The sequence below is a fragment of the Oryzias latipes genome, chromosome 18 (assembly GCF_002234675.1).
Source record: "Oryzias latipes chromosome 18, ASM223467v1".
NCBI lineage: Eukaryota > Metazoa > Chordata > Actinopteri > Beloniformes > Adrianichthyidae > Oryzias > Oryzias latipes.
The window spans coordinates 7,277,717-7,297,001 of NC_019876.2; the positions used below are offsets into that span (position 1 = coordinate 7,277,717).

Sequence of the window (19,285 nt, forward strand, 5' to 3'; positions counted from 1 at the left end):
TAGCCAAAAAAGTTTTAGCTCTTTATTTCTTTTTTTGAAGACTTTTTGCATCTTCTCCAATGGGCTTTCATAATAAAAAGACAAACATGTCTAATCTTTTTCTGCTATTGAAAAATACAGGACAAAAAAGAATTCATTGATACTTATTTTTAACTGTAAAAAGAAAAATATTTCATTATTGTACCCCACATAAAATTAAAATAAAAGTCCTATTTTGTTCTTAAGGTCAAGCTAAAGTTGATTTGAACTGAAAACAATTAATTAAACAAAAAATCCTTTTTCAGATACATCAATTAAAGTTTCATCTAACCAAACAATAGAAGCGTAATGAGCTAAAACAAAAAAGCAAAAAGTTGAGTTTGTTTCTCTAAAACAATTTTATTTAGTATTTTTAATAATAGTTTACACCAAAATTCTGCAGATGGAAATTTATGAAAAAAATCCAAACCCAAACGAACAATAAAATGCATTTAAAGGGGAAAAATGTTATAACCAATATGAACATTAATATACATTGTTACAATAAAACTGATACACCTTATATTAAACATATTACTATGTTTTTAATCAACTGGAAAATCAGGAAAGGATTAAAATATTGTCTTAAGGAAAACCCCTTTATAATGGCAGTCATTCCTCTGTGTGTTTTATGGCTAAATTTACATTGAAGTTTTTTTTTAACAAAAATATAAAAATGTTAAAAAATAAACAAGAACATAGTAAAGTCACAAAGAAGCTATAACTTTAGTAAAAGGAGGCTTTAGTATTTATCATAAAAAGGAAGTATAGGTTTGACATTAAGAGCTTCAATCAGCTTTATTTCTGCAGCACTTGACATTATTTACACAATCTATTTATTGAGTCTTTTTATATAAGGTGTCTCAATGTACAGAAATAAAGTCAAAAAGTTTTTATTCCCTAACTGCTTAAATTTTTGTTCCATTTACTCTCCAGGTTTTGTTGTCTTGAAGGAAAATCCTCTTCCTGTTGTCTCACGGTTGCACAGGTTTAACTTTTATAGACAACACATTTTGTGAAAGTCCATATGTTTGAAGAAACTACACACACACAGAAAAAACAACTCAGAAAACACACAGACACACAATTTGAATACTAATAGTGAATAATATCAAATATGAGACATTAATAAATAAGATAAAGATAAAGACACTTAATTGATCCCAGCTTGGGAAATTGGGTAATATATATTAATTACTATCCATTGGTAGCGGTTTTAAAAAATATAAATGGAAGTGTTACCTCTTCAATGGCTGTCTGCACTTCAGCTTCAGTCATTGCACCAAAAGACCTAAATCCCATGTCCAGTCCAACGACATAGTCTGATTAACACACAAAAAAGATCTTTGTAGGTCAGAAATTTTACAAAATACCAAACAAATTATTTTAACAAGGGAGACATGTATGACAAGACACATTAAAAAAGAAAGATTCAGAGAAAGGATTGACTTACTAGGCCCTTTGGTTGTTGAGGGTGTTTTTGTAGAGTTGAGTGTGGAAATAAAAAGACGGAGAAAAAAGGAAAAAATGTTAAAACTTTTACTGGTGTCACACAAGATCCAATAATTTAACTGCAGAACAGGGTTTCACAAAGCCAAATATAGTTTGCTGTTTTTGCATTTAGAAAGTGGCTACTATTCATTTAAAGCAGGGGTCAGCAGAGTTTATGACAGGAAGTTTCAAATCAAAGTTTTCTCCTTAACAACTGTGCCATCAACAACTATAACACAAACTTTAATACAAAGAAATACAAACATATTTCCAATAGATCTGAAATGTTATTTGATTGCCAAACAGCAGGTCAAATTTATTTTTAAACATATTCAGGCATTAAGTCATAAAATGGCTTTTATGATAATATTGCTCAAAGAAAATAGATCTAAGTTGAAATAATATTCTAACTATGCGTGTTTGGAACAAAAAGTACGGCAATAGGATTGTACAGATCAGAATAAAATACCATCAATATTTTTAAGAACTTTACAACTATTAACATGAAAAAAATGTACGTACTTTGGTTTATTCATCTTTTGTTACATTATGAGTCAGGTCCTGAGTAACGTCATGTAAGTTCATTCTGTGATGATGCTTTTATTGCATTTAAAGTTTTACTTTTACATTAGTGTGGTATTATAATAACATAATCATTCTTCAATTGGACGGCTTCATTATTCATTTTTTTCATTTGGTGATCAGCTGTATTATTTATTTTGAAAGTTGTTTACATTTTATATTGACATTTGGCAGAATATTAAGAAAGTCAGGGTTTAATCTGACTTTGATTGTTTACCTTTCAACAAACTGAACTTCTAACTTCATAAATGTTGGCTGCAGCAACACCAGAAATATGACCAAAAAAAACAACAGCTGTGGAGTCATAAATGTGTGCAACAGCCAGTGGATTAGCTTCATACTTTTCCCACTCAAAGACGCGCTCACGAAACAGACACTGACATATTGCCGACCCCTGATTTAATTTTTTAAAGTAAAAATGTCTATTCTTAGAATGTTTTACAGATTAAGAAGATAAAAAAGTTAAAAATCCTACCGGTTGCTGCAGTGATGTTCACTCCAGTACTTCTGACGTTCTCAAACACAGAGAACAGAGTGAATGTGTATTTAGTTCCAGCAGTGAGAGATGAGACGGTGTGGTGGATCACTGCATCTCCAGATGGAGCACTGATGTTTGTCTCTGTGCCGTTAAACTGAAGAACAAAGCTGACATTGGTGTTCACTTTATCCCACTGCAGAGTGATGCTCGTCTCATTCTGTCCTGATGCTTTACAGTTTTTGGCATTTGGAGGAGCTGAAACAGAAAGGAAGATGTTACCAGTGGCAGTTCTATACTGAATTACTCCCCAGACGAGACTCTCCTCAGGCGCACCCCAATAGAGTCACAACTGAATTTTGTTTCGGTACCTTCATTCTTATCAAAAGGTCTTTAATAAAATAAAATAAACGCAAAGAAAAAGTATTTTACGATCTTTTATATTCCTAACTCCTCATTGTTTTATCAGGGCCTGTTTGGATGAACAGAGAGCTGAAATCCTGGAGATGGAAATGTTTTTAGATCAGTTAATGAGGGCAATTCCCACGGCACACCTGACCATCTCCCACGGCGCACTGGTTGAAAAACACTGATATAAAAGATCATGGAAAACCATATAGTGGAGTTAAAGTTCTTTTCGTTCATAAGTTGTGTCTGACATTATTCTTTGTAATGTTTATGGAGAATTTTTGCCACAACCCACTTTATAAAAAGATCTGTGGCTGTTAGAATGAACCTGCTGCTCAACACCGTGTCTCTGAGCAGAGCAGCTGGAGTCTGGTAGCTTCGTGTTCACAGGCAGGGAGGCTGCTTTGTTACAGTGTGCGGTCCGGAGAAGGGTTCGGACCGCAGTCCATTTGGTTGCTTTGTGTGAGTGAGCTGCAGGAATCAGGAGAACCGAGTCTCCTGGGAGATTTGTATCTCCAAGCAGAGTAGCGGCTTTGGGACGATGTGTGCGTTAGTCCTTGGAATCCATGCAAACCGTCATGTGAGTTTGTGTTACCAGTCGGGTCCAGACGAATAAAGGCTGATGTTATTCCAGTTTAAGTTAAATGTTATTAGCACATATTAACCTAATCCTAACCCTTCTATCGGGTCCGTTCTGCCAATAATAAAGCACTGGGCGCATGGATTTAAAAAACAGGAAGCGAACATGCACTTAATAATAATCATAACAATAATAAAAGCTCTTTTTGAAGATTATCCCGCTCTACGCCGGAGCTCTGTTTGTTTTGACAACAGACCTAATCATTTCTTCTTCTATGGTAGCATTGTAATTTCTCCAGACCAATCACTATCTGACACGACATCGGACCAACGGACAGCCAATCACATATTGTGACGTCATCTTTTTTAAACTGACAAATCACAAATTTCAAAAGGATACAAAGGTGAAGCAGTTCTGATGTGAAGCATTATATTCTTACCAGTGACCACTGTGAGTTTTTGTCCGCTACTTCTGACGTTCTCCAACACAGAGAAGAGAATAACCGTGTATTTAGTCTGAGCCGTCAGGGATGAGAATGTGTAAGTTACTGGTCCATCTCCATCTGTGGCAGTGATGCTGGTTTCTGTGCCATCAAGCTGAAGAACAAAGCTGATGTTGTTCACTTTGTTCCACTGCAGAGTGATGCTGCTCTCATTCTGTGTTGTTTGCCTGATATTTTGGGGATTCTGAGGAGCTGAAAGAACAAAAGACAAGGTTTAGTTCAAATGCTCTGGTCATTTTAAGACATCAATGCTTTTACTAAATCTAATCCTCTTCTCTCTATTGTTCTAAGTCACTATATTTTTCTGGTATAGAAGAATCTCATAACTACAGATTTTTTTCCCATTTATTTACAAAGACTAACTAACTATCTATCTTTGGTCCTGCTCCTAAAACCAACTATGTCCATTACAAGCATGTTCAATCCCCCATGACAGCATCACCCCCCCTTCCCCTTTAGTTCTAATACATATATTAATCATCTTACCAGTAACTACAGTCATTTTGATAGGACTGCCTCTGACGTTCTCAATCACAGAAAAGATAGTGAATGTATATTTAGTTCCAGCAGTCAGGGATGTGATTGTGTAAAATATTTGTCCATCTCCATTTGGTCCACTGATGTTTGTTTCTGTTCCATTAAACTCTAAGATGAAGCTGACATTGTTGTTATTTACATTATCCCACTGCAGAGTGATGCTGGTCTCAGTTTGTCTTGATACTCGAAAACTGTGATTAGGAACTGAAAAACAAGCACAAACAGGCACATCTTAGAACATAGTGTGTTAAAAAAAACTACAAGTTTGCTGTTGTTTTAAAAAAAAAAAAGATTTATAGTAGATTTTAACCATTAAAAACCAAATCAAGTTTAAAAATCTTTAATTTAAAATAATATATGCTTATAGGCTTGGGTGAATAATACACACAATCAATGTTTTTAAAAATATGTTTTCAGTTTTTGCTCTACCATTTGGTTGAGCAGCCAGTAAAAAAGTTTAAGAACAAATCCAATGAAATGGTTGTGTAGCTTTTTCTTCTACTTTGTAAAAATACAGTTTTGCTTTAAATGTCATTACAGTAGTATTGAGAGTAGCAGGAAGTAAACAAGTTTGATGATGAATTAGAAAAAACATTACCTGCACAATATGGATAATAGCATGAATTTAAATCAAAAAGTTTGTAGACGTAGAAGTCTCCGTAACAGAGTTTGGCCTTGATGAAATATGGACTATCGTAGCAGCAGTTTCCAGTGTTGCTATAACACACAGGCAGTGCTACAGATTGATTGTACTCAGTGGGATGAGGTTCTGACAGTTTATAGTAATAAGACGTCCCACATGTGTCTTCACATGTTTCAGTGATGCGTGCTCTGGTTTGTCCCAAAAAGAAGCTGTACCAGCCTCCTTGGATAATACTTCCACCACATCCATTTACGGGGCTCCAGACACTCAGTGCAGTGTAGTGCTCACAGGGGTCGACACACTGAGCACTTCCATTATTAATGAAGCAGTTCAGGTCAGGAGCACAAAATGTCTCTCCACAAGGAAGATGTCGATGGTCTTTTTTGTTTGCATGCAAGAAATAAAAATACATGAAATTAGTACATTTAAAGAAGTTCGTTGTTGTACTTAGTAGTGGCCTCAACAGAACTCAACACTAACAAAACACTAAAGTAAAGGAAAATAATCGATCAGATCTTTGGAACTATTAACATAAAAACCGAGATTAGGATACAACTGTAGAGATCAATAAAAGTAGTTCATATGCAGGAAATCTAGTGAGGATCCAAATACAACAAATCAGAGAACAGAATTAAGTATCATGCGTTGATGCTTCAATGCAGGAAGTAGATTGTGGAGAGGAAATAAAAGAGATGCAGAGAAGGACACAAATTAATTTACACAAAAGTTATCTTATACTTTACCACCAGATCTGACACCAGTTTAAAAAACAAACAGCACAATTTGAATGGAAGATATGGAAGGTAAAATTTGGTAGTGATCATTATGCAGTTTTAGATTTGGTTCCTAGGAGCAGAAGAGTTAAGTCAGAAGAAGGTAGATGGAGTTTTGATATTCCTGAATGAAATTAATGTATTTTATGGAAGTTTTTTCTCTATCCCATAAGTCAAAGTAAAATAGAATTCTCAATTGACAATTCAATTTGCAATTAACAATTCAATATGGGAAGGTCTTAGGCGCCACCCTGATGATCATCTGACAGTTTGCATTTCAATTTGAATTTTGACACAAATATTGTGCCATGCTTTTGCAATTGAAAATGCATTATACCAGTGAGGGCGCTGTTTTGCAATTTCATTTGAATTTTGACAAAAAAAAGCACGACAATGTTACTTTGAATTATGGGTGAAAAAAACCTCCAAAGAAATTACATGTATGAGAACTTGCCAACGAGTTTGGAGATAACTAAAATTTAGAAAGAGGTCAAAGAGGCATCCTGAAAGTTGTGATTGAAGCTGCAGAGCTAAATTCCTAAAAGCAAAGGACTGACAAAATTACTGAAAAGGTATTGCAAAGGATGACTCACAATTACTTAGTACCTAAAAGTACTTAGAGCAGGGTTGGAAAACAGCGACCTGTATCTGTACTGAATCTGGTCCCCCAAACTGGAATAACTTATATTTTTAACCCTTATTGTTTTATTTTCACTGTAATTCTGGTGTCTGCCCATAAATGTTGCACTACAAATAAATTGACCCCAGTTAATGTGAAGAAAGTTATTCTGCATTGATGTGATGGTTGAAGATTTTTTTTTAAAATGTGTTTTCAGAGTTGGACTGGCATTTTCCTGATCATTCCAAAAACACTTAAACGCAACATTTCTCTAAGTTTGCTCTTTTCCCTGAAGGGAAATCAACCTATTTGTGCAATCAGCACTAAAATAAATCCGCTAAATGTGATGTTTTTCTATACATATACCAAATTTCAATTAAAGTTAAAGCATGTTTTTGTCCAAATTCAGTGTTATTTCTTTCTCTTTTGAGGTGGATTACCAAACACTTCACGCTTTTGCTCCTGGTCCGGCCTGCAAGTTAAATTTAGATTTCTTTGTGACTCTCGAGTAAAAGGTTTGCCAAACCCTGACTTAGAGGAAAGCTATGACAAATCCAATGAAGGCAAATGACTCAAGTTGTCTTTAAGTTTTAGACATATTGCTCTCACGCCACTATATGTATATTTACACCTGTAAGTTGATGTTAAAGGTGTAACTTTATTTGCCCGTCACATTTCAAATGTAGTCCTGTATTTACGATCTTTTTTCATAAAATATTTTTAAAATAAAGTTGAGTTAGATATGCAAGTGTGGCCTTAGTTCGTCAAAAGAAAATAGTCCCAGATATTTGCTGTTTTTCAGGAAGAATGCAGAAAGTGGAAAATAATGATTGGAATTTGATGTTAGTAGTGAGTAAGAATCTTTTTATGTAAAGATCAAAATCACTGGTAATTCATTTTTGAATACGTCAACAATGTAATACTCTAAATAAGAAACCAAATTAAACATTTGTTAGACATCTTTTGATCACCTTCCAAGCAGGTAAAGCAGATTTTCTTACCGGTAATGACGGTCAGTTGAACTCCACTGCTTCTGGTGTTCTCAAATACAGAGAAAAGAGTGAATGTGTAATTAAAGCCAGGATAGAGAGAGGAGACTGTAAAGACTGTTGGTCCATCAGCATCTGATGCAGCAAAGATCCTGTCTTGATAATCAGCATCAAGAAAATAACCACTGTATTTTGCCTTACTCCACTGCAGAGTGACACTGGTGTCATTTTTGTTAATTAAACTGAATATTTCTGCATTTGGTGGAGCTGAAGAAGAAAAACAAGATGAGAGTGAAAGATAAGATTCTGAGAACAGTACATTATTCACAACAATTCTTTAGTAGCCAAAACAATTGGGGCAAATTTACAAACTGCTATTAGTAAAGTTAGTTCAGATATCAAGTCTCACCAGTGACTGCATCAATGCTGATTCCACTGCTTGTGACATTGTCAAACACAGAGAAGAGAGTGAATGTGTATTTAGTTGCAGCAGTCAGAGATGACACTGTGTAAGTTACAGAGTCATCTGCAGCTGGAGCACTGATGTTTGTTTCTGTGCCATTAAACAGGAGAACAAAGCTGACACTGTTGTTGACTTTGTTCCACCGTAGAGTGATGCTGGTTTCATTTTGATCAGCTGCTCTGAAGCTGTGCTTTGGAACTGAAACAGGAAAAATATATTATACACTTAAAGAAATGGAAGGTTAACATATTTTTTTGCAATCTAACTCTATCATTATTTGAACATACAAAAATCTTATAAATAAAAATGAGATGAAGAAATTTATTTTGTCTTTTTCTGTTCTTGGACTAAGTAAAACACTATTCATAGAAATGAAACACTAAGCAGCTTAGTAACACAGCAGTACCTGCACAATATGCAGTGTTGCATCCTGGGAGTGTCTGAAGTTTGTAGACATAGAAATCTCCATAACAGAGTTTGACCTTGATAATGTCTGATGTGTAGGAGCAGCAGTAACTACCATAACTATAACACAAAGGGCGTGTTACAGTTTGGTTGTATTGAGTTGGATGAGGTTGTCTCATCTGAAAACGGTTATAACTGCTGCATCTGCTGTCTTGTACACAAGTTTCAGGAATCTGAGCGCTGGTTTGTCCCACAAACATACGATACCAGCCTTCAGGGGAGGAGTAGTATCCTCTACAGTATGAATTTCCATTTATATTATTTTCAGAAAGCCAGTTATCATTCAGTTCAGTGTAATGTTGACAGGCTTCACCACACTGAGCTGTTCCATTGATGATGACACAGTCCTGGCCTGGAGGACAAAAGGTCTGTCCACATAAAATATTTTGTTGATCTATATTTAAAAAGAAAAAGGAAAGACAATACTTTTATACATTATTAAATGAAAAAATGTTTAGCATTACATTATACACGGAAAACAGGTTTTTAATTTAGTCAGATCTTAAAATCAACATCATCTAAAGTCACATTATTGAAACAAAAGTAATCATTATGAGGTGCACTATGCATTATAAGGTAACTTAGAAACCATTTAGGACAATATTTTCCTGAGACAGTTCCAAAAACATTTCTGAAATGGTGTTTTTCAAATGGAACATATTTATTTATATTATTATAAGTGAAACATCTTACCAGTAAAAGCATATAGATACACTTGATTACTTCTGGCATTCTCAAACACAGAGTAGAGATTGAATGAGTAATAAGTGCCAGCACTGAGAGATGAGACAGTGTAAGTGACTGGTCCATCTCCATCTGATGCAGGAATGATCCTTCGTCCATTATTATACTCCAGGACATAACTGGCATTGTTCACTTTACTCCACTGCAGAGTGAAGCTGTTGAAACTTGTTCCAAGTAAACTGAGTGTTTGTAGGTTTGGAGGAGCTGAAAGACAAAGTCAGTAAATAAAATAAAATCCCCAAAAAATGTGTGTAATTGCAATGATTCTGCAACAAAGACATGATGCTAAAGGTTGGTTAAATGTTCTACAGGATGTTGTCTGCATGCATAAGTATGCAACAATGCTAGCAAGTCATAGAGTCTTTTTTTAAGGAAAGTTTCATATTTCAGAAACATATGACAGAACTCCTGGAGATTCATGTGAAACCTTCTAGAAACTGCACACATGACAGGATTAAGCCATAGCTACTGTTCTATGTTAGCATGAACCATTTTGCTTTGGTTCATCCCTCAACAAGGTTCATCTGGACTTTGCAAGAGAAAATTTGGTTGACAGATATAAATACTCATAGTTAATTTTTGTTCCAGACAGCAGTTTGTTGTTAGACTTTAAATAGCAGGAATTTGTCAAAACTTCTTTTTTTTTTTTGCATTTTACATTGCTTAAAGTTCCATTTTATTTTTACAAAAAATTGAACATTTTTATTTAATAAAGTTTGATGACCAAATTGTTAAAACCATTTTTTTAGATTCAGTAGAATAAATGCTGTCGTTTGTTGTTCTGCAGCTGTGAGGCCTTCTGTTCCATGCAAAAGATTTAGCCTTTAATAGATTTTACAAATCAACTCATTATACATACCAGTGACTGCATCAATGCTGATTCCACTGCTTCTGACATTGTCAATCACAGAGAAGAGAGTGAATGTGTATTTAGTTGCAGCAGTCAGAGATGACACTGTGTAAGTTACAGAGTCATCTGCAGCTGGAGCACTGATGTTTGTTTCTGTGCCATTAAACAGGAGAACAAAGCTGACACTGTTGTTGACTTTGTTCCACCGTAGAGTGATGCTGGTTTCATCTTGACCAGCAGCTCTGAAGCTGTGCTTTGGAACTGAAACAGGAAAAAAAAAATGTTTACACTCAAAGAAATGGAAAGTTAACATATTTTTTTGCAATCTAACACTATCGTTATTTGAACATACAAAAATCTTATAAATAATAATGAGATGAAGAAATTTATTTTTGTCTTTGTTTTTTATTTTCTTGGACTCATGGATTCATAGAAATGAAACACTAAGCAGCTTAGTAACACAGCAGTACCTGCACAATATGCAGTGTTGCATCCTGGGAGTCTTTGAAGTTTGTAGACATAGAAATCTCCATAGCAGAGTTTGACCTTAATAGTGTCTGATGTGTAGGTGCAGCAGGAACTGCCATAACTTTGACACAAAGAGCGTGTTACAGTTTGATTGTATTGAGTTGGATGAGGTTGTGTCATCTGCAAATGGCTAGAACTGCTGCATCTGCTGTCTTGTACACAAGTTTCAGGAATCTGAGCGCTGGTTTGTCCCACAAACATGCGATACCAGCCTTCAGCAGAATAGTATCTTCCACTACAGTATGAATTTCCATATATGTTATATTGAGAAAGCCAGTTATCATTCAGTTCAGTGTAATGTTGACAGGCTTCTCCACACTGAGCTGTTCCATTGATGATGACACAGTCCTGGCCTGGAGGACAAAAGGTCTGTCCACATGAAACATTTTGCTGATCTATATTTAAAAAGAAAAAGGAAAGAAAATACTTTTAGACATTGTTAAATGAAAACATGTTCAGCCTAAAGGCCCATACACACCGGGACGAATATTCGCCAGGCGTTATTCGCCAGCGTTTTTCGCCACGTTTTTTGTGTTCACACCCAGGCGATTTTTGCTGACGATGAGCCGAGCGAACATGCAATTTCATTCCCTGACATTAGATGGCGCTTAATATAAAACAGAAATACTCCTGTACACAAGGTGGCGCTGCGCAACTTTACACTTCTTAAAGATGCTTTTCGCTCAGAAGAAGAGAGCAAGTATTTACGCGCTTGTCAGAATCACACAAAGATAACATGAATATTTCAAGCACCAGTAGCTCCAACTGGTGCTTGGTTCGGGGATATTTTAAAATGTCCGTCATTATTTTGTCGTGGCAGTGTAGACACTACTTGGCGTCTATCTTCTTCGCTGGTAAGTGTGCTCAGAAAGGCAGTTTGATGTTTGAGCGCCCCCAAGTTGTGTTTTACTGTAACTGCAGAAGCTCCAGACACGTGTGCAAAAGCGCCATTCTCATTGGTCGAATAGATTTCGATGCGGCGCGTCGAACCAAAAAAACGAACCCGAGGCGTTTTTTAAAAAGTGACGCTTTGACGCGTGACGTTTTTTCGCGTCGATGTGCACACTCACATTGGTGCCATTTGTTTAGTCACGAGGCGTTAAACGTCGGCGAAAATCGCGGGCGAAATTCGTCCAGGTGTGAACAGGCCTTTACATTATACATGGAAAGCAAGTTTTTTGATTTAGTCAGATCTTAAAATCAACATCATCTAAAGTCACATTATTGAATCAAAAGTAATCATTAAAAGGTGCAGACTAAGAAAAAAGATAGCAAGTAACAATGAATGAGGTTTAAATTATAAACCATTTAGGACAATATTTTGCTAGGACAGTTCCAAAAACATTTCTGAAATGGTGTTTTTCAAATGCAACATATTTATTTATATTATTATAAGTGAAACATCTTACCAGTAAAAGCGTATAGATACACTGGATTACTTCTGGCGTTCTCAAACACAGAGTAGAGATAGAATGAGTATCTAGTGCCAGCACTGAGAGATGAGACAGTGTAAGTGACTGGTCCATCTCCATCTGATGCAGGAATGATCCTCCGTCCATTATTATACTCCAGGACATAACTGGCATTGTTCACTTTACTCCACTGCAGAGTGATGCTGTTGAAACTTGTTCCAAGTAAACTGAATGTTTTTACATTTGGAGGAGCTGAAAGACAAAGTCAGTAAATAAAATAAAATCCTAAAAAAATGTGTGTAATTGCAATGATTCTGCAACAAAGACATGATGCTAAAAGTTGTTAAATATTCTACAAGCTGTTGTCTGGATGCATAAGTGTATGAAACAATGCTAGCAAGTCATGGTGTCTTTATTTTTGGAAAGTTTCATATTTCACACAAACATGTGACAGAACTCCTGGAGATTCATGTGAAACCTTCTAGAAACTGCACACATGACAGGATTAAGCCATAGCTACTGTTCTATGTTAACATGAACCATTTTGCTTTGGTTCATCCCTCAACAAGGTTCATCTGGACTTTGCAAGAGAAAATTTGGTTGACAGATATAAATACTCATAGTTAATTTTTGTTCCAGACAGCAGTTTGTTGTTAGACTTTAAATAGCAAGAATTTGTCAAAACTTCTTTTTTTTTTGCATTTTACATTGCTTAAAGTTCCATTTTATTTTTACAAAAAAATGAACATTTTTATTTAATAAAGTTTGATGACCAAATTGTTAAAACCATTTTTTTAGATTCAGTAGAATAAATGCTGTCGTTTGTTGTTCTGCAGCTGTGAGGCCTTCTGTTCCATGCAAAAGATTTAGCCTTTAATAGATTTTACAAATCAACTCATTATACATACCAGTGACTGCATCAATGCTGATTCCACTGCTTCTGACATTGTCAATCACAGAGAAGAGAGTGAATGTGTATTTAGTTGCAGCAGTCAGAGATGACACTGTGTAAGTTACAGAGTCATCTGCAGCTGGAGCACTGATGTTTGTTTCTGTGCCATTAAACAGGAGAACAAAGCTGACACTGTTGTTGACTTTGTTCCACCGTAGAGTGATGCTGGTTTCATCTTGACCAGCTGCTCTGAAGCTGTGCTTTGGAACTGAAACAGGAAAAATATATTATACACTTAAAGAAATGGAAAGTTAAGATATTTTTTTGCAATCTAACACTATGATTATTTGAACATACAAAAATCTTAAAAATAAAAATGAGATGAAGAAATTTATTTTGTATTTTTATTTTCTTGGACTAAGTAAAACACTATTCATAGAAATGAAACACTAAGCAGCTTAGTAACACAGCAGTACCTGCACAATATGCAGTGTTGCATCCTGGGAGTGTTTGAAGTTCGTAGACATAGAAATCTCCAAAGCAGAGTTTGACCTTAATACTGTATGAGGATGTGTCAGAGCAACAGGAACTACCATAACTATAACACAAAGGGCGTGTTACAGTTTGATTGTATTGAGTTGGATGAGGTTGTGTCATCTGGTAACTGCTATAATTGCTACATCTGCTGTCTTGTACACAAGTTTCAGGAATCTGAGCGCTGGTTTGTCCCACAAACATACGATACCAGCCTTCAGGGGAGTAGTAGCTTCCACTACAGTATGAGTTTCCATATATGTTATATTGAGAAAGCCAGTTATCATTGAGTTCAGTGTAATGTTGACAGGCTTCACCACACTGAGCTGTTCCATTGATGATGACACAGTCCTGGCCTGGAGGACAGAAGGTCTGTCCACATGAAACATTTTGCTGATCTATATTTAAAAAGAAAAAGGAAAGACAATACTTTTATATATTATTAAATGAAAAAATGTTCAGCATTACATTATACACGGAACACAGGTTTTTTAATTTAGTCAGATCTTAAAATCAACATCATCTAAAGTCACACTATTGAATCAAAAGTAATCATTATTAGGTGCAGACTAAGAAAAAAGATAGCAAGTAACAATGAATGAGGTTTAACTTAGAAACTATTTAGGACAATATTTTCCTGAGACAGTTCCTAAAACATTTCTGAAATGGTGTTTTTCAAATGCAACATATTTTTAGTAAGTTGATGAAGTTAAACATCTTACCAGTAAAAGCATATAAATCCACTGGATTACTTCTGGCGTTCTCAAACACAGAGTAGAGATAGAATGAGTATCTAGTGCCAGCACTGAGAGATGAGACAGTGTAAGTGACTGGTCCATCTCCATCTGATGCAGGAATGATCCTCCGTCCATTATTATACTCCAGGACATAACTGGCATTGTTCACTTTACTCCACTGCAGAGTGATGCTGTTGAAACTTGTTCCAAGTAAAATGAATGTTTTTACATTTGGAGGAGCTGAAAGACAAAGTTGGTAAATTAATTAAAATCATAAAAAATGTGTGTAATTGCAATGATTATTCAAGAAAGACATGATGCTAAAAGTTGGATAATATTCTACAAGCTGTTGTCTGCACATGTAAATGTATGCAACAATGCTAGCAAGTCAAGGTGTCTTTATTTTAGGAACGTTTCATATTTTACAAGCAACATATGACAGAACTTCCTGATTCATGTGAAACCTTCTAGAAACTGCACACATGACAGGATTAAGCAATAGCTACTATTCTATGTTAGCATGAACCATTTTGCTTTGGTTCATCCCTCAACAAGGGTCATCCAGATGTTGCAACAGATATCTTTCATTTTTGTTCCAGACAGCTGTTTGTTATTACAAAACAATCCCTTGTTTTAGACTTCAAAATAGCAAGAATTTGTTAAAAACACATTTTTTTGGTTTTACGTCCCTAAAAAGTTATATTTTATTTCACAAATACTTGAACATTCTTATTAAAAAAGGTTTGAAGAACAAGTTGTTAAAATTCATGTTTTTAGATGTGTAAAATAAATGCTGTCGTTTGTTGTTCTGCAGCTGTGAGGCCTCTTGTTCCTCGCAAAAGATTCAGCTTTTAATAGATTTTACAAATCAACTCATTATACATACCAGTGACTGCATCAATGCTGATTCCACTGCTTCTGACATTGTCAATCACAGAGAAGAGAGTGAATGTGTATTTAGTTGCAGCAGTCAGAGATGACACTGTGTAAGTTACAGAGTCATCTGCAGCTGGAGCACTGATGTTTGTTTCTGTGCCATTAAACAGGAGAACAAAGCTGACACTGTTGTTGACTTTGTTCCACCGTAGCGTGATGCTGGTTTCATCTTGACCAGCTGCTCTGAAGCTGTGCTTTGGAACTGAAACAGAAAGAAACGTCTTTAAATGTGTAATAAAAAAAATAACCTGATGCATATTCATGTTAGCTTCATCACAGCCACATTGTTCCAACAGGGTTTTTTATTGTACTCCAAATAGATTGTTAAACTGTAGTGTGTCTATAAAGTATATAGCGGTAATTTACTTTACGGCAATTGCAGCAAGTGAAACACTATTGCTAAAACAATAATCCTAACAAAGACGTTGATGAGTTGAGTAACAAAACATTACCTGCACAATATGCAATGTTGCATCCTGGGAGTCTTTGAAGTTTGTAGACATAGAAGTCTCCAAAGCAGAGTTTGACCTTAATACTGTATGAGGATGTGTAGGAGCAACAGGAACTGTCATAACTTTGACACAAAGAGCGTGTTACAGTTTGATTGTATTGAGTTGGATGAGGTTGTGTCATCTGGTAACGGCCATAACTGCTGCATCTGCTGTCTTGTACACAAATTTCAGGAATCTGAGCGCTGGTTTGTCCCACAAACATACGATACCAGCCTCTAGGGGAGGAGTAGTATCCTCTACAGTATGAATTTCCATTGATGTTATAGTCAGAAAGCCAGTTATCATTCAGTTCAGTGTAATGTTGACAGGCTTCACCACACTGAGCTGTTCCATTGATGATGACACAGTCCTGGCCTGGAGGACAAACAGTCTGTCCACATGGAAAATATGGCTGATCTGTTGTTGTTAGAAAGCAATCATTAAAAGACACGCAAATAACTTTATTCATAAGATTCTTTTTATACTACACAATGAAAGAATCAAAATTTCAACACAATTTTCTTTAAAGAAATTAAAAATATTTTGTAATTTTCAAAATCCTTTGTTGTAGATGGAATATACGAATACAGGATGTCACATTTTTAATTAAATCACTTTAGTTCTGAGGGCTTAAAGTTTGGTCATCAAGTCTTCTTTTTTGAAACTCATTCAAAAGGCTTCATCAGTCCAGATGCCATGACTACAAACAAAATACTGTTTGCTGTTTTTGCATTTAGAAAGTGGCTACTATCCCTTTAAAGCAGGGGTTTGCAGAGTTTAAGACATGAAGTTCTAATTCAAAATTTTCTCCATAACAGCTGTGCCATCAACAACTATAATGTTAACTTTAATACAATGTAATGCAAACATAATTCAAAAATATCTGAAATGTTAGTTAATTCACAAACAGCATCTCAAATAGTTATTAAAATATATTTAGGCTTTAAGTCAAAGAAGTGCTTTCATAACAATATTGCACAAGGAAAATAGGTCATTCCTGGAATAGTATTCCAACTATGTTTGTTTGGAACAAAAAGTACTGCATTTTTGGTATGTCATAGCTACCGCAACAGGATTGGATAAATCACAACTAAATACCATCAATATTTCTAAGAACTTCACAACCATAAACATGAAAACAATTTAAGTATTTCGGTCTATTCATCTTTTGTTAATTTATGAGTCAGAGCCTGAGTAACGTCACGTAAGTTCATTCTGAAATTACGCTTTTATTGCATTTAAATTTGAATGTTTTTACGTTTTTGCCCATTCAGGGAAGCTGATGTGGAAAAGTGGCGGTTTTTAGTAGAGATTGTCACTCGAACCCCATTTTTTTATTTCAAGTCCGAAAAATACAGACGCCAGATCAAGTGCTTATTGTTCTCACACCCCGGCGAGTCACAGTCTTTCTCTCCACGTGCCCTAGGTTGCCGACACCTGATTTAAAGAATTGTTTGAAGTAAACATGTCTATTCTTAGCATGTTTTACAAATTAAAAAGTTAAAAATCCTACCGGTTGCTGCTGTGATGTTCACTCCAGTACTTCTGACGTTCTCAAACACAGAGAACAGAGTGAATGTGTATTTAGTTCCAGCAGTGAGAGATGAGACGGTGTGGTGGATCACTGCATCTCCAGCTGGAGCACTGATGTTTGTCTCTGTGCCGTTAAACTGAAGAACAAAGCTGACATTGGCGTTCACTTTATCCCACTGCAGAGTGATGCTCGACTCATTTTGTCCTGATGCTTTACAGTTTTTGGCATTTGGAGGAGCTGAAACAGAAAGGAAGATGGTGATGTCTCAAGCAAATTACAGAAATTAATTTTTTCACATGTTAATAAAAAAATCATGTTGATATTTATAAAAGATACATTAAGAAGATGAAACAGTTATAATGTGAAGCTTTATGTTCTTACCAGTGACCACTGTGAGTTTTTGTCCGCTGCTTCTGACGTTCTCAAACACAGAGAAGAGAATAACCGTGTATTTAGTCTGAGCCGTCAGGGATGAGAATGTGTAAGTTACTGGTCCATCTCCATCTGTGGCAGTGATGCTGGTTTCTGTGCCATCAAGCTGAAGAATAAAGCTGACGTTGTTCACTTTGTTCCACTGCAGAGTGATGCTGCTCTCATTCTGTGTTAATTGCCTGAGATTCTGTGGAACTTGAGGAGCTGAAAAAAGAAAAAACAATGTTAAAGTCATAACTTACCTTTAAATACTTCAGATTTAATATTTTCTGAGTATAAACATTGTTTTACTAGAAATATTTAGGCAGTAAAATATACAGATATGTCAAATCCATCGGTCATCTTCAGACATCAATGCTTTTTCAAAATCTTATCCTCTTCTGTTGTTTTGGTTCCACATGTTTTTTGCCTGTTCTAGAAGAATGCTAGAACAACAAACTGTTTTTCATTCCTTTGAAAAGTTTGAAACCAACCATACACCAACTATATCCACTACAAGCATGTTCAATTTCCTACATATTTGGACATGTCACTGGATCATGACAGCATTAACCCCCCCCCCCCCCCCCCCGGTTTAGTTAAAGGGTTGTTATTCAGGTCTAATACATATATTAGACTTCTTACCAGTAACTGCAGTCATTTTGATAGGACTGCCTCTGACGTTCTCAAACACAGAGAAGATGGTGAATGTATATTTAGTTCCAGCAGTCAGAGATGTGATTGTGTAAAATATTTGTCCATCTCCATTTGGTGCACTGATGTTTGTTTCAGTTCCATTAAACTCTAAGATGAAGCTGACATTGTTGTTATTTACATTATCCCACTGAAGAGTGATGCTGGTCTCAGTTTGTCCTGATACTCGAAAACTATGATTAGGAACTGAAAAACAAGCACAAACAGACACAGATTAGAACATAGTGTGTTAAAAAAAACTACAAGTTTGCTGTTGTTTAAAAATAGGTTTGTAGTAAGTTTAAACCCTTTAAAAACACAATCAATGTAAAAAAAATGTATTATTAAAAATAATGATAAACAGACAGACAGATAGACTTTAATGATCACGAAGGAAATTCTAAGTGGCCAGCTGCCCCCAGTTAAAAACACAATCATTCCTAAAACAAATAAAAACACAATAAATAGATAAAAGGATAAAAAGATAAAAGCAAATATGGACAATTCCTAAAAACAAGTCAAGTTTCCCAGAATTTCAGCTTAATCAAAAACCTAAGTAAAAACTCTCAACACAGAGTGTTGCACAGAGTGTGCAGTCTGATGGCTCGTGGGACAAAAGACTTTCTAAGTCTGTCTGTGGATAAAAATCTGCTGCTGAAGTTGCTCTTCCTGACCGTCTTACTGTCCCACAATAGAGCTAGCCCTACTGATGATCTTATACAATCGGGTCAGGTTTTTCTTGCTTGTGCTGCACTAGCACACCACAGCGTACAGCAGAGCACTTTCAATGACTGTTTGATAAAACACACTGAGAAGCTTGGTGGAGATGTTAAATGATGCCAGCCTTCGCAGGAAGTACATCCTGGTTTGAAATTTTTTTACTGAGTGGGATAATGTTCTCATAAATTGCTTATAGCCTTGGCGGAATGATACACACAAGCAAGGTTGTGTAGCTTTTTCTCCTAGTTTGTAAAAATA

At 35.7% G+C, this 19,285-nt stretch overlaps 1 protein-coding gene across 1 annotated transcript in view; it reads right to left on the reverse strand.

Annotated features, from left to right (window-relative positions):
• Nucleotides 1-19,285, reverse strand: part of LOC101161675 — a 317,233-nt gene that overhangs the window by 53,030 nt on the left and 244,918 nt on the right. Inside the window, exons 14-27 of the mRNA XM_023965784.1 lie at nt 18,260-18,514; nt 17,585-17,839; nt 17,183-17,440; nt 15,631-16,086; nt 15,129-15,380; nt 14,228-14,482; nt 13,448-13,903; nt 12,988-13,239; nt 12,077-12,331; nt 10,610-11,062; nt 10,149-10,400; nt 9,239-9,493; nt 8,487-8,939; nt 8,027-8,278 (exon numbers count right to left, since the gene is read on the reverse strand). Coding sequence (XP_023821552.1) covers nt 8,027-8,278; nt 8,487-8,939; nt 9,239-9,493; nt 10,149-10,400; nt 10,610-11,062; nt 12,077-12,331; nt 12,988-13,239; nt 13,448-13,903; nt 14,228-14,482; nt 15,129-15,380; nt 15,631-16,086; nt 17,183-17,440; nt 17,585-17,839; nt 18,260-18,514 — 4,359 coding nt within the window. The remainder of the gene's footprint in view (nt 1-8,026; nt 8,279-8,486; nt 8,940-9,238; nt 9,494-10,148; nt 10,401-10,609; nt 11,063-12,076; nt 12,332-12,987; nt 13,240-13,447; nt 13,904-14,227; nt 14,483-15,128; nt 15,381-15,630; nt 16,087-17,182; nt 17,441-17,584; nt 17,840-18,259; nt 18,515-19,285) is intronic.